The sequence below is a fragment of the Manis pentadactyla genome, chromosome 1 (assembly GCF_030020395.1).
Source record: "Manis pentadactyla isolate mManPen7 chromosome 1, mManPen7.hap1, whole genome shotgun sequence".
NCBI lineage: Eukaryota > Metazoa > Chordata > Mammalia > Pholidota > Manidae > Manis > Manis pentadactyla.
Genome location: NC_080019.1, coordinates 67,709,540 through 67,734,894, shown reverse-complemented (window position 1 = coordinate 67,734,894; position 25,355 = coordinate 67,709,540). Strand labels below are relative to the sequence as shown.

The 25,355-nt window shown below is 35.7% G+C and overlaps 1 protein-coding gene across 1 annotated transcript in view; it reads right to left on the bottom strand.

Annotated features, from left to right (window-relative positions):
- STAG1 (STAG1 cohesin complex component) overlaps positions 1–25,355 on the bottom strand; it is a 463,391-nt gene that overhangs the window by 331,076 nt on the left and 106,960 nt on the right. Inside the window, exon 2 of the mRNA XM_036877372.2 lies at positions 7,043–7,153. Within this exon, the coding sequence (XP_036733267.1) occupies positions 7,043–7,071 (29 nt within the window). The 5' untranslated portion in view covers positions 7,072–7,153. The remainder of the gene's footprint in view (positions 1–7,042; positions 7,154–25,355) is intronic.

Genomic DNA, 25,355 nt, shown 5'->3' with positions numbered 1-25,355 from the left:
GATACCACAGTGATGCTCACAGGATGACTTGAAACCTTTCTTTTCTCTTCAATTATTTTGAGTAGGAGAAGTATTAGCTTTTCTTTAAAGCTTCAGTAGAACTCACCTGTGAAGCCTTCTGGCATTCAGTTTTTGTTTGTTGGGGGTTTTTGATTACCAATTCAATTCCATTATTAGTAATTCAGCTTTTCAAATTTTTTATTTCTTCCAGTTTCTGGGAAGATTTTGTGTTTTTAGGAATTTATCCATTTCTTCTCTTGTCCAATGTATTGGCATATAATTTTTCATAATACTGTCTTACAATCATTTGTATTTGTGGTATCATTGTAACTTGTACTCTTTCTTATCTGACTTGAGTAGAGCCTTTCTCTTTTTGTCCTGATGAGTCTAGCTAGAGGTTTATCAATTCTGCTTATTCAAAGAAGCAGCTCTTAAGTTTCACTGATCTTTACCATTGTTATTTTTTAAGTTTCTTTCCACTCTTTCCATTTATTTCCACTCTAATCTTTGTTATTTTCTTTTTTGTACTAAGTTTGGGCTTTGTTTGTTTCTATTTTTCTAGTTCCTTTAGATATCGGGTTAGATTGTTTATTTGAGATGTTTCCTGCTTCTTAAGGTACGACTGTATCACTACAAACTTCCCACTTAGGACTGCTTTTCCTGCATCCAAAGATTCTGAACTGTTATATTTCTGCTTTCATTATTCTCCAAGTATTTCTTCAGTTCCTCTTTTAGTTATTTGATGACCCACTGGTTGTTAAGCAACATGCTCGAAGCCCCCATGTGTTTGTGTTTTTACTATTTTCTTTTCCTTTAATTGATTTCCAGTTTTATACCATTGTGCTCAGAAAAATGCTTGATATGATCTCAATTTCTTAAATTTATTGAGTCTTGCTTGCTGGCCTAATATGTGACTTATTCTGGAGAATCTTCCATGTGCACTTGAAAAGAATATGTATTCTACTGTTTTTGGATATAATGTTATGTATCTCTTAATTCCAGGTGGTCTAATGTGTCTTTCAAATCCACTGTTTCCTTATTGATTTTCTTTCTGGATGATCAATCCACTGATAAAAGTGATAAAAAGTCCCCTATTTTTACTGTATTACTATCAATCTCTCCCTTTATATCTGATAACATATGCTTTATACATTTAGGTGGCCCTGTGCTGGATATGTAGATACTTAAAATTGATGTGCTTTCTTGCTGAATTGTGCCTTATCATTATATAATGTCCTTCTTTGTATCTTGTAACAATTTTTGTTTTAAGATCTTTTTTGTCTGATGTAAATATTGCTACTCCAGCATTTTTTTCACATTGTTATCTGCATGGAATATCTTTTTCCATCCCTCCAGTTTCAGACTGTATGTATCCTTAGAGTTAAAGTGAGTCTCTTGTAGACAGCAAATAGATGGGTCTTTTTTTTAAATCCATTCAGTCACTCTGTGTCTTTTGATTGGAACATTCAGTCTATTTCCATTTAAAGTAATTACTGATAGGTTTACTGCCATTTTGTTAAATCTTCCCTGGTTGTTTTTGTTGTTCTTCTCTGATCCTTTCTTCCTCTCTTGCTTTCCCCTTGTGCCTTATCATTTTTTTTTTTTATTGGATTCCCGTCTCTTTGTTTTGTGTGTATCCATTATCTTTTGGGCTTCTGGTTACCATTGGGGTTCTTACATGACATCCTTCATATGTAATAATCTAAATTGATAGTCACTTAAGTTTGAACACATTCTAACAACACTATGTATTTTACTCTCCCCTCCTCCACATTATATTTAAATGATGCCTTCTACCCCACCTGTTAATTCAGTGATTCCCTTAACTGTTAGATGTAATTGATTTTACTACTTTTGCTTTATGACCTTCATACTAGCTGTTCAGTGTTTCATCTATCTCTGATATATGTTTGCTTTTACCAGTGACATTTCTGCTTTCATATTTTTCTTGCTTCTAGTTAGCATCTTTCCTTTTATTCCTAAAAAAGACCTTTTAACATTTCCTGTATGGCTGGTTTCATGGTAGTGAACTTTTTTTTTTAATTTTGGTATCATTAATCTACAATTACATGAAGAACATTATGTTTACTAGGCTCCCCCCTTCACCAAGTTCCCCCCACATACCCCTTCACAGTCACTGTCCATCAGCGTAGTAAGATGCTGTAAAAGGTAGTGAACTCTTTTAACATGTTTATCTGTGAAGCTCTTTATCTCCCCTTCCAGTATGAACAACCTTGATGAGGCGAGTATTGTTGGATGGAGGTTTTCCTCTTTCAGCTCTTTTGACTATATCATGCCACTCCTTTCTGGATTTTAGAGTTTCTACTGAAAATTTAGCTGACAGCCTTATGGGGTTTTCCTTTAGGTAACTTGTTGCTTTTCTCTCACTGCTTTTAATATTCTCTCTTTGATATTTGTCTTTGACATTTGTCATTTATACTGTGATTTGTCTTGGTGTAGACCCCACTGGGTTTATTTTGATTGGGGTTTTTCATGCTTCTTTGATCTGGATATGTTTCCTTCCCTAGGTTAAGTTTTCAGCTATTATTTCTTCAAACAGTTTTCTACTCCTTTCTCCTTCTCTCTTCTTTTAGGCCTCCTATAATGTGAATGTTTCTAAATCTGATATTGACCCAAAGTTCCCTTAACCTAGCCATATTTATTCTTATTCTTTTTTCCTTTCTGCTGTTCATCTTGAATGCTTTCTATTACTGTCTTCTAATCACAGATACATTCTTCTGTATCCTCTAATCCTCTCTTGACTCCCTCTAGTGTATTTTCTGCTGCAATTGTTGTATTCATCATCTCTGATTGGTTCTGTTCTATATTTTCTATCTGTACAGGTTCTCACTGAGTTGCTCCACTCTTCTTTCAAGTCTGAAGAGTAGCTTTATAGTCATTAATTTGACCTCCAGTAGATTGCTTAACTCTGTGTCATTTAGTTCTTTTGGGGAAGTTTTGTCATGTTCTTTTGTTTCATACATATTCCTCTGCATCCTTGTTTTGTTTGACTTTCTGTACTTGATTCTATTAATTAGTAGAAAAGGATATCTCTCCCACTCTTGAAGGACTGACCTTGTGTTGGGTAGACTATGTGTGCCTGGTGGCTTTGGCTGGGTGTCTGGAGACCACTGTGTGTGGCATGAAGGTGTCTTGGTGTCCGGTCTCTCAGGGTGTGATAGGAAGGGTGCGTAAAGGAGCTGAAACGGAGGGGCTCCTGAGAAGATACTGATGGGGTACACCCTGGCAGAGAGGTAGGGATCCAGGTGCAGGTGCAGTCTCGAGGAAAGCCCTGCCTCCACAGCTACTGGCTCCATGCCCATGGTGCAGCAGTGGCTCAGGTATATCCTCCTCCAGGGGAGGGTAGTGATTGACTCTACACTCAAAGTACAGCTGCAGGCCTAGTCACATCCTTCAGGAAAGCCCCTCCACAACCACTGGTTCTATACCCAAGGAGCAGCAGCAGCTCAGGCGCAGTCTCCAGGGTTCAGGGACGACTGGCTCCACACTCTAAGGGCAGCTGCAGCCTGAACACCCTCTCCAGCTGATGAGTCGGGGTATGTATGGGAGCTGGGAGGCCACCAAGACCAAGTCTGAAATTGTATATACATCCCAGTCCTGCTCCCTGTGTCACTACTGATGTGGGGAAGGGATGCAAACAACGGCACTCGCCAGACCTCTGATCTGGAGAGAGTTCCAGCCATTACCCTTCTAACTGGCACGTGCTTTAGCAATAAAAATCAGTTTTTTTCATCTGTAGTCTAGAAGTATATTGAGGCACGGCTTTTTTTCTATACCCAGATAGGAAATCTGTATCATAGTACCTCAGCAATATCCCTCCCCCAGTGTGGGTTGCTGTGCTGGGGGTAGGGTTCCCTCCATTTCTGTGTCTCCATTTCTCCTGCTGATTTTTTATGTGATGTTTCTATCCCTTTTTGCGTAGAAGGTGTTCACACAGTCTTCAGTTCCTCCTTAAAAGGAAATGCTCTGTGTTTAGGTGTAGATTTGGTGTATAGGTGAGAGGAGGTGGATTAAAGCTGTCTCTACACTGCCATTTTCCCATAAGTGTCAATTTTGAAATGTTTTAACTAATGGGAATCTTCCGTACAAATGCATAGGATTCTTGAATGGTGCTCCTTATATATATGAAATTTATTTAACTACTTCTTATCAGTGAGCATTCAGAATGTCTCTAGTTTTGCATTATTATAAACAGCTAAAAAAACTGTCCTTATACATTAAATCTTATGAGACATCAACAAACATAGGTCTAGCAAAGACAGTAGAATGCTAGGTCAAGGGGTATTCAAATACAAACATCACTTAACTACTGTTCAATAATTCAGCAAATGGCCAATGTTCTCATTTATAAGACCACTGGGCATAAATTAAGAGGAAGAATCTTATCAAATGACTTTTTTTGCTCCCTAAAACTCTCTAAATTCTACCTGTCTCCATTTCCACAATAAATCACTTCAAGTTATCATCATCCTAGACTGGATACTGCAACATCCTCTTCCTAATAGGTCTCCTTGGTCAGACTGTTACCCCTTCCAATCTAATCATTATACTGCACTGATAGTGGTTTTTAAGTATATATCTTACTATGTCTCTGTCATGCTTAAAACACTACAGTGGCTTCCTTAAAACAACCACCACCATTACCACCTCAAAATTCTCAAAATATTTCAGCAGGTCTCTGTATGACATCACCCCACAAGTCTTACCTCATGCACTCTCTATCCCCAACCCTGAAAAAAGAAAACACACAGCTTTATTTCAGCCCTCAAACATACCATTATTCTTTCTACCCCAGGGTCATTGCACATGCCATTCCTTCAGTCTCATTCTAAGTACACTGATCCCTCTTCCTCCCCCAAGCCTTCCCTCCACTTCAGATCTAAGCTCAACTGTCTCTTCTTTAGAAAAGTAGACTACATCAAGGCATGTTGTAAAATTCTCATAAAATCCTCTAATTTACCTTCATAGCACCAATGGCAGTTTAGATGAATATATCTGTGATTATCTGATTAAATTCTATCTATATAAGCTTTATGAGAACAAAACTAAGTTTCTAGTACATATTCTTTCTCCCCAGTACCTAGCATACTTCCTGGCACTGCAGTATGTAGTAAAATATATAAATATATGGTAACTGATAATATTTGACAATGCCTAATAATAAACAGCACAACATTAAGAATTACTAGATCCAAAGTTTGTTTATGAGATCTAACAGATTAATTTCTAATATATTATCTTTACAAATGATGGAAACTGAAGTTTACACCTACTAAAAATACATCATGTTTCCTTTCTTTTACAATGCAGACATGGGATGGATGGATGGATGGATGGATGGATGGATGGATGGATGGATGGATGGATGGATCAAACAAGATAATAGATGTTGCCAATACATCCAGCAAAATCCTCAGAAAATTGTATGTCCTCAATAAATGCTTCTTAGATCTCAACTTGAGCAAGAGTACCATCTCCAGCTAACAGACTAAAAACAAATTTCGATCAACCACCTCGTCACAGATCACTACTGTTCACTACTCAGTTATATCACATTTACATTTTTATGAAAAAAATTCAGTTACTCAGAAAACATGCTAAATATTTCTTGGTGATTCAACCTCTCCTTAAATACATCTATTTAAACACAACTTCTTTCATATGTAATCAAAGACATTCTCACTAAGGGCCCGCCTAATACTCAGTAGTGTGCTGGGAGATGACCATATGAAAACAAGGCGCAAAAGTGCACATTTAGGCAGAAACAGTAAGTAAAGATTTTAAAAAACATTATGTTAAGTATGGTGCTAAAAAAACAGTGAAGAACATTACAGGAGCAGAAAGTTGGGGGCCCTACCCCAACTCAGGGGTCAGAGGAGCCTTGCTGAAGGCATGACACCTCAGCTAAGACCTATAGGACTAGTAAGATGGCCAGGTAAGAGCACAGTTACATAGCCATTACAAGCAGGACAGCGATAAAATTACAAAGAAAGGAAAGAAAATACTACATGGAGACTTCCACACTTGCTATTATGTTTAAGTTAAGACTTAATAAAAAGGCTTCAGGTAAGTAACTAGAACATGCTTAAATTCTATCCCCCCTATATTTGGAGGAAAGAAGGAGGGTAGGTTTTGATGTTTTTCCAAGCAGGTAAACTGATCTGAATAGTTTCTGTCTTAAAGCTAGAGATAAAACAAAAGGCCAGACCAATTAGAAAGAAGGTGACTACAATCTAGTAGAAAAGAGATACATAAATGAACTGAATCAGTAAAAACTTGTAAGTAAGTGTGTAAACTGTTGATCACTTCCATTATACCTAAACTGTTATACAGGATCATAGTATGCAGATCCTAATTTGCATTCTTGATGAAACCTATAAAAGGAAAAATATCTGCCATTACACTGACTGCATTTCCCAGAGATTGCAAATTAAGACCCAAGTCTAGATCTGTCTTAAAACCCCAACAAATCTAATGAGATGCCATCAGAAATGCCAACTGGTATGTCCTTCATATTACTATGGCAACCAGAAAGGCTCAACAATCTCATCTCAGGGAAAAGAAGGTTAGAGAAATAGTGTGATGTATGATAGAGGTCTACAAACTTTTTCTGTAAACAGCCAAAAAAAAAAATCTACACTTTGCAGGTAATTCATTCTCTATCACAGCTTGTAGCACAAAAGCAGTTGTAAACATTTATAAAGGAATGAGTGTAGCTCTGTTGCAATTAACACTTTACTTACAAAACGAGGCAGCCTGCTAGAAAGATTTGGCAGATAGATCAGTTTGTTGACCCCTGATATAGGACAGTAACATTTTTTTGTTCAAAACCACAAAACATATTGACATTACAGTGGCAAGAGCCATGTATGGATATATGGTAATTATATGCTCTAACAGTTTTTTGATTTCAAATATATTGTCTATCAGAGAACGTATTTGATGTGCCTCATTAAAGAGAGCGTTTTTCATATAGAAAAATGTTTTACACATTTTTAAAATGTAAAACTATAATACTTACTGTAACACTGGTAACTCTGATGTAATCATTGCTGAAGAGGTCTTTCCACAATGGAACAAAAGAATCAAGTGCTTTATAAGTCAAAACTTTAAAAATGACCTCAAACCAATCCTGTTAATTAAAAAAAAAAAGGAAAATTACTTTCTCCAGCTTTACTGACATTTAATTGACAAATAAGATTGTAAGATATTTAAAGTATACAATGTGATGATTTGATACCACATTGTGAAGGACTTTCCCCATCAAGTGAACACACCCATTACTTCACATACTTACCTTGTCTTAGGGGAGGAGGTTATGCTTTTAGTAAATTTCAATTATATAATATAGTGCTATCAACTGTAGTTGACCATGTAATACATGAAATATTCACCTGTTACTGAAAGTCTGTAGGTATTCACCAACCTCTCCTTAATCATTACTCCAGAGCCCCTGGTAACCACTTTTCTGGTCATTGTTTCTATGTGCTCAATTTGTTTATTAAGATTCCACATGTTAGTGATGCCATGTGGTATTTGTCTTGCTCTGCCAGGCTTATTTCACTTAACATAATGCTGTTCTCCAGGCTCATCAGTGTTGTCAAATGACAGGATTTCCTCTTTTTTAAGGCTGAATAATATTCTGCTGCATATAAATACCAGGTTTTCTTTCCTTATTCATATGTCAATGGACACTTCGGTGTTCCCATACCATGCCTATTGTGAATAATGCTGCTATGAACATGGGAGTACAGATACCTCTCAGAATAATGATTTCATTTCCACTGGATAAACATCCAGAAATGGAATCGATTGCTGGACCATATGGTAGTTTCTATTTTAATTATCTGAAGAACCTCTATAATGTTTTCCATTAGAGACTGCACCAATTTATTTCCCCCCAAAAGTGCACAAGGTTTCTTTATTCTTCATATCCTCACTAGCATTTACCTACTGTCTTTTTGAAATAGACATCCTCGTAAGTGTCAACTGGTATCTCATTGTGGTGTTGATGTGCATTTCCCTAATGATTAGTGATGTTAAGTAGCTTTTCATGTATCTACTGGTCATTTGTATGTCTTCTTTGGAAAAACATCTACTTAGGTCCTCTGAAAAAATTAAATTATTTTAAAATAAAATGAATATGCCAAAATATAGACTACAACCAATCAGTACTATGAGCAATCACATTCCTTGATATTTACCCAAATGAATTGGAAACCACACAAAAGCCTGCACAAAGATGTTTATAGATGCTTTACTCAAATTTGTCAAAATAAGGAAGCAATTAAGATGCCCTTCAGGAAGTGAATGGATAAATAAGTGTGGCACATACATGCAGACAATGGAATATTATTTGGTACTAAAAAAGGAAAAGAAAGAGCTATCAAGCCATGAAAAGACATTAGGAAGCTCAAGTGCATTATTACTAATTGAAAGAAGTTGATCTGAACTGCTACATACTGCACAATTCCAACTATATGGCACTTTGGGGAAGGCAAAACTATCGAGACAGTAAAAGGTTGATTGGTTGCTGGAGTTTAGGACAGGAGGAATGAATGGGTGGATACAGATTATTTTTTAGGGCACTGAAACTATTCTGTATGATACTGCAGTGGGTTTATCCAACCCCACAGAATGTAAAATACCAAGAGTAAACCCTAATGTAAACGTGGACTTTGTGTGATAATGATGTATCAATGTAGATTCAGTGTAAAAAGATGTACCACTCCTGGGCAGCAATTTTATAATGGGGTGGGGGAGGGGAATGACTCTACCTTCTGCTCGATTTTGCTGTGAACCTAAAACTTATCTAAATAACAAAGTCTGTTAAAGGAAAACAGAAGTAGCAGGGGAAGTAGGATGAAACAGAGCATCCATCGGACAAGCCATGATACGATATCAAATGGAACATAGAGTGTAATTGGAAATCCAGAAAGAGAAAGTACAACACAGAATACTTAACAGATAACAGAGAAGAACTTACCCAAAATAATATATTAAAACCCAAATGGAAGATCAGAGAATTCCCAAGCAGAATAAATACTTTAAATTATAAACATTGCTAAAAACCAAAGCTAAGGAGAAAACTCCAAAGGAAGCTAAAGAAACAGGATTCCTTGCATAAGGAAAAACAAAGATAAGAATATATAAGACATTTTGTTGGAAACAATGTAAGCTGAAAGACAATGGAATACATCTTTAAAGTGCTGAGAGGACAAAAAAGTGAACCCTAAACTATATACCCAGTGATAACAATCTTTCAAATATAAATAAAAGGAGTGACGTAATAGAAAACAGAGGAGTAGGAAGATCCAAGAATCAGCTCCTCCAGTAAAGCAACTCTTAGGTTGGCAAAAAATGACAAAATCAACTTTTATAGAGATCTAAAATCTTACAACTTATAACAGAGAGAGAAGTATTTAACAAAGAAAAAGTCTGCTAAATTGCATAAGAAAGCATTGGAGCATTCTCGCTTACCTGTGTACCATCTCCCCTCCACCAGGTTCAAGAGTGCCCATAAGGACTGCTTACCAAGTTCTTCATGCAGCTTGCTGGTGCCAAAGAGAACATGGACCTTGTTCTCAAAAATGGTGGCTGTGTATTTTGAAAGACTTTCCAGGTGTCATCTTTCAAAAGGGCTTAGACATACACTGCAAGTAGCTACCTGGGGCAAGAGACAGTAGATGGTACAAGCAGCAGACAATATGAAAATTATCAGAATAAGGAGGTGGAGGAGGAAGATACTCAGCAGAATTAGGGCTTTAAAGGGCTATTACGTAAACCAGGAAATCTAGAATGCTATATACATGCCTAGGGCTGGATGCATGCTTAGAGAACACCTGAGAGGAGCACAGGCTGGCAACTCTAGCTTATCTTTGGGCTATGTACAAGCACAAGGTGAAGCACAAAGTGACGGTGAAGACAGCCAGCCAGAAGACAGGCTGTTGGCAGCCTAACTAACCTCTGAAGGAATACCTCAATGAGAGACAGTCTGCAAACCCCAAGAGATTACTTTTTAACTGTTGGTTCCCACTGGTTCAGGAAATGTGTAAAAGGTCACAGCTGACCATGGATATTACAGTATTTCAGTGACCACATGTAAAAAGGAATACATTCTTTGAAAAAAATAGTTCAGAGAAGTCACTAAACAAGAACGGAAGCACTCCAGATAAACAACAGTAAACTCAGAGGAGGAAAGGAAAATCTAGTGTCCTCAGTTACTACATTAAAATATTTAAAATGTCCAGTTTTTAAGAAAAACAATAAAGAACACACAAAAGGAATACAAAGAAATAGTCAAGTATAGCCCACTGACAGGGAAAAAAATGTGATAGAAATCATCTCTGAGTAAGCCCAGACACTGGACTGACTGACTTTCAGAAGAAGACAGAAAAGTATATAAAAAAAAAAAGGCATAATGGAGGAAAATTCTCCAATTTTCATGAAATGCAGAAATTGCCACAATCAAGAAGATCAACAAACCCAAGTAAGAAAAACTCAAGAGATTCATACAGATATAAACAATAATCAAAAGTTAAAAACCAAAGACAATGAGATAGTCTTAAAAAAGCAAAAAGAGGGAGATTCAAGATGGCTGCGTGAGGGGTGAGAAGGAGAATTCCTCCCAAAACAACAAACAGCATGAAAATGTAGTTAATTGATACAACTAACCCTAAAACAGCAACAAGAAAGAAGGCTGAAGAGACTGCATGCAGACCTCACAAACAGAGCAGACCTCATGAACCACGGTAACATATGAAAGCCTTAATCGGGCGGCACCCAAGGGCTTCCCCCACCCCGGCCCACCTGTGGGAGGAAGAGAAACAGACTGGGGGATGGGGTGGTAGCCTAGAACTGCTGAACATCCAGCCCTGGAGGTCTGCTTTGGGAGCAGAAAATTACACTGTGTGGTGCTCTGCACGTTGGGGAGCTCAGCCAGGTGGAGTGCTTAAGAGACAGATTCTGGCCATTTGTGGAGGGGGGGATCCACACCCGGCCACTCTGGGACAAGGGATAAGGCAGGTGATCTGAGAGGCTTCCTAGCAGAGAAAGGACTGCTGAAGGGGCGGGGTTTGCATGGAGCTTGCTGCGCGGGGGAGGGGAGAGCTGGACAAGGTTGTCCCGATGCACTCTGCCCAGCTGGTTGGGAACCTTGAGGAGCTTCAGGCACCCCATGCCTCTGCCTACTCAGCTCCCAAGGCCCCCACTGTGACACGCAGCCCGCTGCACCTTCCTCCTAGACTACCCGCACCAGGCTGCAAACCTGCAGTCACTGTGCTGGCGACAGGTCAGCCAGAGGGAGGACCCGCCTCCAACAGCTGGACACACCGAGCAAAGAGGCGTACACCTGTGTGCTCAGCCCACTGGCTCTGACACCAGAGACAGGCACCACAGACAGGAATCAGGAAATAGCTCTTTCCTCCCCTCAGGCACCAGCATCGCTCCCCTACAACCCCCAACCTCACTCTAGGGGCTGAGAAGATCCAGAGACTGGCACTTCTGGGTACCCTACAAAAATATGAAACGTCAAAAGAACATGGTTCAGAACAAAATCTCACAAACCCCAGAAAAAAGGTCAAATGAAACTGAACTCACCAATCTGCCTGAAAGAGAGTTCAAAATAAAAATCATAAACATGCTTATGGAGGTACAGAAAAATATTCAAGAACTCAGGAATGAATATAAGTCAGAGATTCAATCATTAAGAAATTCCATATCTGAAATGAAACATACAATGGAGGGATTTAAAAGAAGATTAGATGTAGTAGAAGAGGCGGTAAATGGAACAGAAATTAGAGAAGAGGAATACAAAGAAGCTGAGGCAGAGAGAAAAAAAAATATTGAGAGAACTGTATGACCAATGCAAACGGAACAACATTCGCATTATAGGGATACCACAAGAAGAAGAAGAGAGAAAAAGGGATAGAAAGTGTCACTGAGGAGGTAATTGCCGAAAATTTCCCCAATCTGGGGAAGAAAATACTCTCTCAAGCCATGGAGGTGCACAGATCTCCCAACACAAGAGACTCAAGGAAGACAACATCAAGACATATAATAATTAAAATGGCAAAGATCAAGGATACAGACTTTTAAAAGCAGCTAGAGAGAGAAAAAAGATCACATACAAAGGAAAACCCATCAAGCATATTTCTCAACAGAAACTTACAGGCCAGAGGGAGTGGCATGATGTGTTTAATGCAATGAAACAGAAGGGCCTTGAAACAATAATACTCTACCCGGCAACTTATCATTTAAATTTGAAGGAGGGACTAAACAACTTTCAGATAAGAAAACATTGAGAGAATTGACCTCCCACAAAACACCTCTACAGTGCATTTTGGAGGGACTCCTATAGATGGAAGTATTTCTAAGGCTAAATAGATGTAACCCAACGGGTAGACAGAGTACAGAATATTATTCATAACATACAAAAAATGAAGGAGGAAGAAAAAAGAGGAAAAAAAAAAAAGAAAACCTTTAGGTTGTGTTTGTGATAGCACCTGAAGTGAATTAAGTTAGAGTGTGTTAGATCGTAAAGGAATTGCCCTTGAACCTTTGGTAACCATGAATCTAAAGCCTGCATGGCACCAAATACATACCTATCAATAATCACCCTAAATGCAAATAGTCTGAATGCACTAATCAAAAGACACAGAGTCACTGAATGGATTAAAAAACAAGACTCATCTATATGCTGCCTACAAGACACACACTTCAAACCCAAAGACATACACAGATTGAAAGTAAAAGGGACGGAAAAAGATATGCCATGCAACTAATAGGGAGAAAATGCAGGAGTTGCAGTACTTGGATCAGACAAAATAGACTTCAAAACAAAGAAAGTAACAAGAGACAAAGAATGACATTACATTAAGATAAGGGGGTCAGTTGAACAAGAGGATGTAACTATTATAAATATCTTTGAACCCAACACAGAATCACCTACAAATGTGAAACAAATACTAACAGAATTAAAGGGCAAAATACAATGCAATACATTCATTTTAGGAGTCTTCAACACACCACTCACTCCAAAGGACAGATCAAAAAGTCAGAAAATAAGTAAACAACCATAGGCACTGAACAACACATTAGAACAGATGGACTTAACAGACATCTACAGAACACTCTATCCAAAAGCAACAGGATACACATTCTTTCAAGGGCACATGGAACATTTTCAAGAATAGATCATATACGAGGCCACAAAAAGAACATCAGTAAATTCAAAAACACTGAAATTGTACCAAGCAGCTTCTCAGATCACAAAGGTATGAAACTAGAAATAAATTACACAAAGAAAACGAAAATGCCTACCGAGACATGAAGGCTTAATAATATGCTCCTAAATAATCAATGGATCAATGACCAAATAAAAACAAATTTCAAGCAATATACAGAAACAAATGACAACAATAATTCAACAACACAAAATCTGTGGTATGCAGCAAAGACTGTGCTAAGAGGGAAATATATTGCAATACTGGCCTACCTCAGGAAAGAAGAACAATCCCAAATGAACAGTCTAAACTCACAATTAATGAAACTAGAAAAGGAAGAACAAATGAGGCCCAAAGTCAGTAGGAGGGACATAATAAAGATAAGACCATAAATAAATAAAATCGAGAATAAAACAATAGAAAGAATCAATGAAAGCAGGAGCTGGTCCTTTGAGAAAATAAATGAAATAGATAAATCCCTAGCCAGACTTATCCAGAAAAAAAGAGAGTCTACACAAACAGAATCAGAAATGAGAAAGGAAAAATCACTACAGACACCACAGAAATACAAAAACTTATGAGAGAATACTATGAAAAATTACATGGTAAAAACAGGATAACCTAGAAGTAATAGACAACTTTCTAGAAAAATAAAACCTTCCAAGGCTAACCCAGGAAGAAACAGAAAATCCAAGTAGACCAATGACCAGGAAAGAAATTGAACTGGTAATCAAAAAAACAACCTAAGAACAAAATCCACTGACCACAAGGCTTCACTGCTGAGTTCTAGCAAACATTTAGTGAAGACCTAAAACCCATCCTCCTTAAAGATTTCCAAAAAGTAAAACAGGAGGGAATACACCCAAACTCATCTACAAGGCCAACATCACACTAATACCAAAACCAGGCAAAGAGTTCACAAAAAAAGAAAACTCAGACCAATATCCATGATGAACATAGATGCAAAAATATTCAACAAAATAATAGCAAACTGAATTCAAAAATACATCAAGAGGATCATACAACATGATCAAGTGGGATTCATCACAGGGATGCAAGGATGGAACATTCAAAAATCCATCAACATCATATACCACATCAACAAAAAGAACAAAAACCACACGATCATCACCATAGATTCTGAAAAAGCATTCAACAAATTCAATATCCATTCGTGATAAAAACTCTCAACAGAATGGGTATAGAGGACAAATACCTCAACATAATAAAGGCCATATATGACAAACCCACAGCCAACATCATACTTAACAATTAGAAGTTGAAAGCATTTCCACTAAGATTGGGAACAAGACAAGGACGCCCACTCTCCCCACTTTCATTCAACACTGGAGGTCCTAGGCATGCCAATGAGACAACACAAAGAAACAAAAAGCATCCAGAAATGGCAAGAAAGAAGTCAAACTGTCACTGTTTGAAGATGACATGATATTGTACATAAAAAACTCTAAAGAATCAACTCCAAAACTACTAGAACTAATATCTGTATTCAGCAAAGTTGAAGGATACAAAATAAATACACAGAAACCTGTTGCATTCCTATACACTAATGATGAACTAGCAGAAAGAGAAATCAGGAAAACAATTCCATTCACAATTGCATCAAAAAGAAAAACATACCTAGGAATAAACATAACCAAGGAAGTGAAAGATCTATATCCTGAAAATTACAGGACACTCCTAAGAGAAATTAAAGAGGATACTACTAAATGGAAATTCATCCCATGCTCTTGGGTGGGAAGAATTAATATTGTCAAAATGGCCATCCTGCCTAAAGCAATCCAGATTCAATGCAATCCCTATCAAAATACCAACAGCATTCTCCAATGAACTGGAACAAATAGTTCTAAAATTCATGTGGAACCACAAAAGACCCCCAAATAGCCAAAGCAATCCTGAGAAGGAAGAGTAAAGCACAGATTCTCGCTTCCCAACTTCAACCTCTACTACAAAGCCACACTAATCAAGACAATTTGGTACTAGCACAAGAACAGACAAATAGACCAATGGAACAGAATACCCAGATATACACTCAAGCATATATGGTCAATTAATATATGATAAAGGAGCCATGGATATACAATGGGGAAATGACAGCCTCTTCATCAGCTGGTACTGGCAAAACTGGACAGCTACATGTAAGAGAATGAAACTGGATTACTGTCTAACCCCATACACAAAAGTAACTTGAAATGGACCAAAGACCTGAATGTAAGTCATGAAACCATTAAACTCTTAGAAGATAATGCAGGCAAAACTCTCTTGAATATAAACATGAGCAACTTCTTCATGAACATATCTCCATGGGCAAGGGAAACAAAAGCAAAAATGAACAAGTGGGACTATATCAAACAAAAAAGCTTCTGTACAGCAAAGGACACCATCAGTAGGAAAAAAAGGCATCCTACAGTATGGGAGAACATATTCATAAATGACATATCCGATAAGGGATTGACATCCAAAATACACAAAGAGCTCATGCACCTCAACAACAAAAAGCAAATAATTCAATTAAAAATGGGCAGAGGATCGAACAGACACTTCTTCAGAGAAGAAATTCAGATGGCCAACAGGCACATGATAAGATGCTCCATATCAGTAATCATCAGACAAATGCAAATTAAAACCACAATGAGATATCACCTCACACCAGTTAGGATGGCCAACATCCAAAAGACAAACAACAACAAATGCTGGTGAGGATGTGGAGAAAGGGAAAACCTCCTAGACTGATAGTGGGAATGTCAACTAGTTCAACCATTGTGGAAACCAGTATGGAGGTTCCTCAAAAAACTAAAAATAGAAATACCACTTGACCCAGGAACTCCACTCTTAGGACCAGTTCCAAAAAGACATATGCACCCCTATGTTTATCACAGCACTATATACAATAGCGAAGAAATGGAAGCAACCTAAGTGTCCATCAGTAGATGAATGGATAAAGAAGAAGTGGTACATATACGACAATGGAATATTATTCAGCCATAAAAAGAAAACAAATCCTACAATTTGCAACAACATGGATGGAGCTAGAGGGTATTATGCCCAGTGAAATAAGCCAGGCAGAGAAAGACAAGTATCAAATGATTTCACTCATCTGTGGAGTATAGCAACAAAGCAAAAAATGAAGGAACAAAACAGCAGCAGACTCACAGAACCCAAGAATGGACTAACAGTTACCAAAGGGAAAGGGACGGGGGGAAGATGGGTGGGAAGGGAGGGATAAGGGGGAAAAAGGGGCATTATGATAAGCACACATAATGTAGCTGGTCGGTGGGGGGGACACGGGAAAGGAGTATATACAGAGAAGACAAGTAATGATTCTATAGCATCTTACTATGCTGATGGACAGTGACTGTAATGGGGTATGTAGGGGGGACATGATATTAGGGGGAGTTAATAACCATAATGTTGTTCAAGTAATTATATATTAATGATATCAAAATAAGAAAAAAAGCAAAAAGAAATGACTTGTCACATATAAGTAATTCTCAGTAAGTCTAACAACTAATTTCTCATCAAAAACCATGGAAGCCAGAAGGCATTAGGATGACATAAAATGCCAAAAGAAAACTATCAAACAAAAATTCCACATCCAGGACAATATCACTTGAAAGTGCTGAAGAAATTAAGACATTCTTAGAAAAAATAAATTAAGGAAGTTTATTCCTAGACCTGCCCTACCCTACAAGAAACGCTAATGGAGTTCATGCCAAAACGAAAGGACAATAGACAGTAACTTGAACCTATGTGAAGAATAAAGAACACAGGTAAAAACTAAAAATTAAGTACAGAAGCAAAGACATTGTACTTTTGATCTGTAATTCCTCTTTCTGTTTCCTATATGACTTAAAGGACAAACACATAAAATAGTAACTATATATCTATGTTACCAGATACACAATATAAAAAGATGTAATTTGTAACAATAATATAAGAGAGAGGGATGGAGACAGAAGAATTTTGTAAATTACAATCAATTCAAACTAGACTGGATAAATTTAGGATGTTAATTGTAGCCACCAATGTAATTACTAAGATGGCAATTTTAAAATATACAGAAAATGAAAATGGTGCATAGACAAAGACCAAACACAAAAGAAGGCAATGTTGAAGGAACTGACACAAAAGAACATAAAAGACCTATAGAAAATACAGTGACATGGCAACAAAAGTACTTCTTTATCAACAATCATGTTAAATGCAAGTGTATTAAGTTCATTAGTTAAGATATAGATTGGTATCGACGGAAAGCACTATGGAGGTTTCTCAAATTAAAAATAGAAATATCAAATGATCCAGTAATTTTACTTATGGGAATTTACCCAAAGAAAAAAGAATCATTAATTTGAAGAGATGAAAACAAAAAAAACCATATGCCAATATTTAGTAGATGCAACAAAAGTAGTGCTCAGAGGAAATAAAGATGTAAACATCCATATTTTTAAAGATATCTCAATTCAATAACCTAATTTTATATCTTAAGAAATGAGAAAAGGAAGAGCAAACTAAACCTAAAGAAAGCAAAGGAAATAACAAAAATCAGAGTAGAAATAAACAAGATACTAGAGAAACAAGAGATAATGAGACCAAAAATTGGTTTTTTGAAAAGATCAACACAACTGACAAACTTTTAGATAGACTAAGTAAAACAGAGAAGATGCAAATTATTGTTATCATAATGAAGGTAAAATCAAAAACAGAAAATATGAACAGACCTATAACACATAGATACCAAATCAGTTAACTAAAAATTTCACAACAAAGTCCACATCAGCTACACGAGTGAATTCTATTAACCTTTAAAGAGGAAGTGACACAATTCCTTCTCAGTTTCCCAAAAAATATACAAGGAGGAAAAACTTCCTAATTCAATCTCTAAGACCAACATTTCTTTATAGAAAAGCCAGGCAAAATCAGAAGAAAAATACAAAGCAATACCTTGTGAAAATAGATGCAAATTCTAAAAAAATTTACTAGCAAAGAAAATGCAACTACTATTAAATGTAATATACACCATGGGCAAGTAGGATTTATCCCAGGAATGCAAGAGTGGTTCAACATTAAAAATCAATACACTATAGCACATTAATAGAAAAAAGTGGGAGATGAAAGCACATGATCACCTCAAATTCTGACAAAAATCACTGACAAAATCTCAAGGGAAACCAAAAAGCCAAACCACTAATAAAAAACATTCAAAGAACTAGGAATAGAAAGGACATTTCTTAATATGATAAAGACCATCACATATAGGTAACTTCATATCCCATGTTGAAAGACTAAAATAAAAGCTTTACTCTTAAAATCGGGAAGACACAATAATGTCCATTTTCAGCACAACTTTCAAGACAGTATTATATGTTGTAACTGGGACAATTAGGCAAAAGAGAGAAATAAATCACATCCAAATAGGTAAAGAAGTAAAACTATCTCTATTCACACATAATGTAATGCTTTACATAGAGAAAACCTCAAAGAATCAACCATAGAGAAAAGTTGCAGAGTGCAAGGTAATATACAAAAATCAAATAAGTCTCCTTATTAGAACTAACAAGTAAATAAATTTATCATTGTTGCAGGATACAAAATCAATACAGAAAAATCACTACCAAAGCATCAGAAAGAATAAATTACTTAAAAATAAGCTTAACTAAGGCAAAGGACTTGTACACTGAAAAGTACAAAACACTGCTCAAGAAAATCAAAGTAGACACCAAAAAATGTAAAGACATCTCATGTTCATGGATATCACCTGTCAAACTCAAAAATAAAAAGGGAAAAAACTGATTTTTTAAATGGGTCAAAGATAATAAAATAAAAAAGGAAAAAACTGATTTTTTAAAAATGGGTCAAAGATTTGAAAAGATACTTAACCGAAGAAGAAAAATGGATGACAAATATTCCAATGGATGATGTTCTTTACTGTTAGGGAAATGGAAATTAGAAATACAATGAGATAATATGATATACATATTAGAATGATTAAAATTAAACACAGATCATTTCAAGTTGATGAGGAGATAGAATAACTGGAAACCTCATATATGGCTGAAGGGAAGATAAAGTACAAAATCCCTTTTAAAGAGTTTGGCAGTTCCTAAAAAATGAGACACACATTAACCACATGACTGAGAAATGCCACACTGCTAGGTATTCATCCAAGTGAAAAGAAAGTTTATGTTCATACCAAAACATATACTCAAATGTTAACAGCAGCTTTATTCATAACTGCCTAAAACAGGACACATTCCCCTCAAAAGTTCTTCAATGAATGACTAAAAATACCATAGTACATCCATATAATGGAATACTATTCAACAATTAAATGGACATATACCACAATATTGATGAATCTCATGTGCACAGACTACATATATACTGTGCAATTCCAGTTATGAGATATTCTGCGTAACAATGGACACAAAAAACAGATCACGGGTTATTAGAGGTTGGGGGAGTATAAAGAGACTACATAGCAGAATTTCAGGGGTAAACAGTATATGCAAATAAAAACTTCTCTTTTAAATCCAATCAGGATCTTTTTCAGAAACTGAGATAATTCTCAAATAAATGCGGAAAGGAAAATGACCTAGAATAAACAAAACAATTTTGTAAAAGAACAAAGTCAGAAGACTCTTATTACCTGACTCCTATAAACATACAAACTTACATACGTTTACCAAAGAAACACAAAATGGAATGTTCTATGTATTTGTATGCACTTTAGATTTTCACTCAGAAAAGCCATGTGGACATTCTACCTCATTTAATTATTTTTTCTTAATACTTATATGTCATGAATTTATCTAAACCATTCCTTAGTGAAAATTAAGCCTGTCTCTATTTCTTTTACTACTATAAACAATGTTATCATGTATCTTCCTCATTTTTACTGGCAAATTTCCCTCTAAAATTACTCATTTTGAACACTTCTTTTTCCTGTTGGAGCTTCTTTCTTGCATTGAAAATAAAGTCCACTGTCATGATTTTGAATCATATATCAAGATGTCTCACAATGATTTCAGAACATTTGGAAGATCTGGGGAATCTCAATTCATGGATAGTCTACTTAAGTAAAATAACCCGGCACGTTATTATTTCTATTTATCCTTTTAATTGGGTCTCTTATTTTATCAATAAGTACATCTAACTTTGTCTTAGAAATCTGTATGCTTTGCTCTGTATACCCTCTACAGCTTAAAGAATATTTCTCTTCGTGGAGAAGATAGAAATGAATGAATTCCAATTCTTACTTAACTTTACACCATCTCTTCCATCTCTTGATCTTTACTTTTGTTCTAATCATAGCTTTAAAAGTATTTTGTTCTTTATGTGTCTTTCATATGCCATTCTAACATTATTCCTATTAATTTCTACTATCTTATAATTCATCCTTTGTGACACATCAACCTTATTCCATTTTTACAGGTAGTCGTCTTTAATCTGGTATTGCTCTGTAACCAACTGCTTTTTTTTTCCTTTTTACTGAGAACATCTAACATTCATTAAGTATCCACTGACTACTCCCCATATACTAGACACTGTGTTTTCATTTTTAAGCATGAAAATTCCCCATTCTTTCTGAGTTATCCTGTTAAAGATATTCTACCTAAAAGAACCTATGTACCTCCCCCCATCTCTCTCTTCCTCCTTCCCTTGTCTGAATGTTGTTTCTTAATATCTAAGGAACTTTTTTATAATTATCAGTGTTGTCTTCTAAGCTACCCTGTTTCCTGTTCTTAGGATTCCTGACTCTTCCATTTCTTCTATGATCCTCACACTAAAAATAAAATGCATAACAGTTATTCCCTTCATTTTGTCAAGCTTCTTAGGGATAAAAAAATGGCACCAAAACTAGGAAAGAGTAGACAGGAAATCAGTAAGGACATGGATGAACTCAATAACACCATCAATCAAGTGGATATTACTGACATCTATAAGCTTCACCCTTTAATAACAAAATTCATATTGTTCTCAAACTCACATGGAATATTTATCAATATAAACCACATTCTGGGCCATTAAATACACCTAAATAAATCTGAAAGAATATAAATCATACAATGTATTTATGTTCTCAGACCACAATGGAGTTAAACCAGAAATCATCAACCAAAAGACAGCAGGAAAACCCCAAAACACTGGGAGAGTAAACAACACACTTCTAAGTAGCACATGAGTCAAAGAAAAAAATCTCAATGGAAATTTTAAAATATTTTGAGTTAAATGAATATGAAATACAACTTATCAAAATTTATAGGATGCACTAAAAAGAAGTGCCTAGGGAAAAAGTTATAGCATTAAATGTATACATTAGAAAAGAAAAAAACTAAAATCAATCACTGAAACTTCCATCTTAGAAAGTAAGAAAGATGACTAATTAAATCAAAAGCAAGCAGAAGACAAATAATAAAAATTAGGGCAGAAATCAAATTAGTTGAAAATAGTAAATCAGCAAAGAAAATGACTGAAACCAAATCCTGATTCTCTGAAAAGACCAATAAAATTACTAAACCTCTAGCCAGGCTCAGAAAAAAAGAGAGAAGACACACATTATTATTTTCAGAAGAAAAGAGGGAATATCAGTACAGAATCCCATGATATCAAAATGACAACAGAGGAATACTATGAACTATATCCACAAATTCGATAACATAGATGAAATGGACCAATTCCTTGGAAGACACAACTGGCCAAAATTCATACAAGAAACTACAGATAGTCTGAATAGGCTTGTATCTGTTAAAGAAATTGAATCTATACAGTATACCTCAGAGACAGTATGGGTTCACTTCCTGACCACTTTAATAAAGTGAACTTCTCCTTAAAGCAAGTCCAGTGATTTTTTGGTTTCCCAGTGCATATTAAAGTTATGTTTACACTATACTGTAGTTAAGTGTGCAACAGCATTATATCTTTTAAAAATGTACACTTCTTAAGAAATACTTTGCTAATAAATGCTAACTATCTGAGTTTTCAGTGTCTTGATCAGTGATCACAGATCACTGTAACAAATATAATGAAACATTTTGATATATTTCAAGAATTACAAAAATGAGACAAAAGGATGTGAAGTGAGCAAACACTGATGGAAAAATGACATCAACAGCCTTGCTAGATGGCAAGTTTTCCACAAATCCTCAATTTCTGAAAAACAAAATATCTGCAAAGTGCAGTAAAGCAAAAGCACAATAAAATAAGATAAGCCTGTAATTAATAAGCATCCAAGATAATAAGTGCCACAGCCACATGGGTTCACTACTGATTTCTCCCAAACATTTAAGGAAGAAATTATACCAATTATCTACAGTGTCTTCCAGAAGACAGATGTAGAGGAATTATTTTCCAACTCATTCTGAGGACAATATTACCCTAATACGAAAATCAGACAAAGACATTACAGTAAAACTACAGACCAAGTATCTCTTGTGAATGCAGATGTAAAAATATGGAAAAGAGTATTAGCAAGTCAAAATTTTTAAATTTTATTAAAAGAATTATGTACCATAATTAAGTGGCACATATCTGAAAATGAAATAAAGTAATCCATCATATCAGGAAAAGCAAGACAAAATCCAACACCCATTCATGATAACTATAAAAAAAAAAAAAGAACTAAAACGGCGTAATTTCTTCAACTTGATAAAGAACATCTACAAAAATCCTACAGGTAACATTTATAACAGTGAAGAACTAGAAGCTTTTCCTGCTAAGAACAGGGACAAATCAAAAAATGTCTCCTTGCCCCACACTCCTTTTCAACACTGTACTGAAAGTTTAGAATAGCATGGAAATACAAGATATACCTACTAGGAAGGGAAAAAAAAATTAAACTTTCTTTACATGCAGATTATATGATATTCTATTTGGAAAATTTTAAATAAAGAAAATCTCCTAGAACTAATAAGTAATTACAGTAAGGTTGAAGAATATAGGATTAATACATAGAAGTCAGTATTTTTCATATATACAAACAATAGATAAGTAAAATTTGAGATTACAAACAAATTTACATTAACACCAAAAATTAAACACAACAAAATACGGACAAAACTCTGATGAAAAGAAATCCAAGAACTAAATAAATGGATAGCTGGAATGCATATATTATTAAAACAGAAAAATTTATAGATCTAACATAATCCAATCAAAATTCCAGTGAGTTATTTTGTGTATATCACAAACTGATGTCTATGTTTATGTGGAAGACCAAAGACCCACAATAGCCAACACAATGATAAAGGAGAACAAAGTAGGAAGACTGACATTACATAACCTCAAGACTTACTATAACTCTATAGTAATCAAGACAATGTGATATTGGCAAAACACCAAATCGATCAATGGAACAGAACAGAGAACCCAGAAACAGACCTCTATAAATACAGGCAACTGATCTTGGACCAAAAGAGCAAAGGTGACACAATGGAAAAAATACGGTATTGTCAACATATGATACCAGAACTGGACATCGATGTGCAAAAAATAATCTAGACACAGACCTTATGTGCCACAAGATGAACTCAAAATGGATCAAAGATCTAAATGCAAACTCAAAAGTATTCAGCCCTTAGAAGGCAACATAAGAGAAAACCTAGATGACAAAGGGTACGGTGACGGCTTTTCAGATACACTACCAAAGGCACAAGCTATGAAAAGAATAATTAATAAACTGAACTTCAGTAGAATTTGAAACTTCTGTTCTGCAAAAGAAACTGTCCAGAGAAAGAGAAGACAAGTCATAGACTGGGAAATAGTATTGGTAAGACATTTCTGTCCTTTTAATATTAGAAATGTTATTCAAAATACATAAAGAATACAAAAAGAAAATAAACAACCTGTTTAAAATACAGGCAAAAAACCTGAACCAACACCGCAAAAAAGACACACAGATGGCAGATGAACTTGTGAAAGTGACTCAAAATCATGTCATTAATTTTAAAAACAAGATACATTCAAAAACCTACTAGAATGGCAAAATCCAAAACCCCGACAAAAACAAAATAGTGGTGAGGATGTGGATTAATAACAACTCTCACTCTCCAATGGGAGGAATGCAAAATGGTACACCAACTTTGGAAGGCAGTTTGGCAGTTTCTTACAAAACTAAACATACTCTTACCATATGACCCAACAATTACACGTCTATGTATTCATCCAAAGGAGGTGAAACCTCATCTCTGGACATAAACCTGCTCACAGATGTTTATGAGCAGCTTTATTCATTACTGTCAAAACATGGAAGCAACTAAGATATCTTCTGGGAGGTGAGTAAATCAATTGACACAGACACACAGACAATGAATATTACTTGGACCAAAAAAGAAATGAGCTATCAAGCCACGAAAAGGCATACAGGAAGATTAAAAACATATTACTAGCTAAAAAAAGCCCATCTGAAACTGCTATATACTATATTATTTCAGCTACATGGCATTCTGGGAAAGGCACAACTACAAAGACAATAAAAAGATTGCTGGATGCCATGGATTAGGTGACAGAGGAATGAAGAGGCAGAGCACAAAGGATTTTTCAAGAAGTAAAACATTTCTGTATGATACTATATAATGATGGAAGCATATCATTATAAACTTACCAAAACCCAAAGAATATGAAACACCAAGAGAGAAAACTCTAATATAAAAAAATGGACTTTGGGTGATAATGACATCTCATGTAGGTTCCCTGATTAAACTGATGTATCACGCTGATAGGAGACTATGACAGTGGGAGAGGCTGTATGTGGACAGAGTATGAGAGGTCTGTATCTTCTGCTCATTCTAACTGTGATACTAAAACTGCCTAAAAAATAAAGTATGTTTAAAAAAGCATTAAGTACTGAAAATCCATCATCATCATCCAACACATCAACAAAAAGGACAAAAACCACATGATCATCTCCACAGGTGCTAAAAAAGCATTTGACAAAATTCAACACCCATTCATGATAAAAAATCTCAACAAAATAGGTACAGAGGGCAAGTACCTCAACATAATAAAGGCCATATATGACAAACACATACCCAACATTGTACTTAACAGTGAAAAGCTGAAAGCTTTTACTCTAAGTTTAGGAACAAAACAAGGATG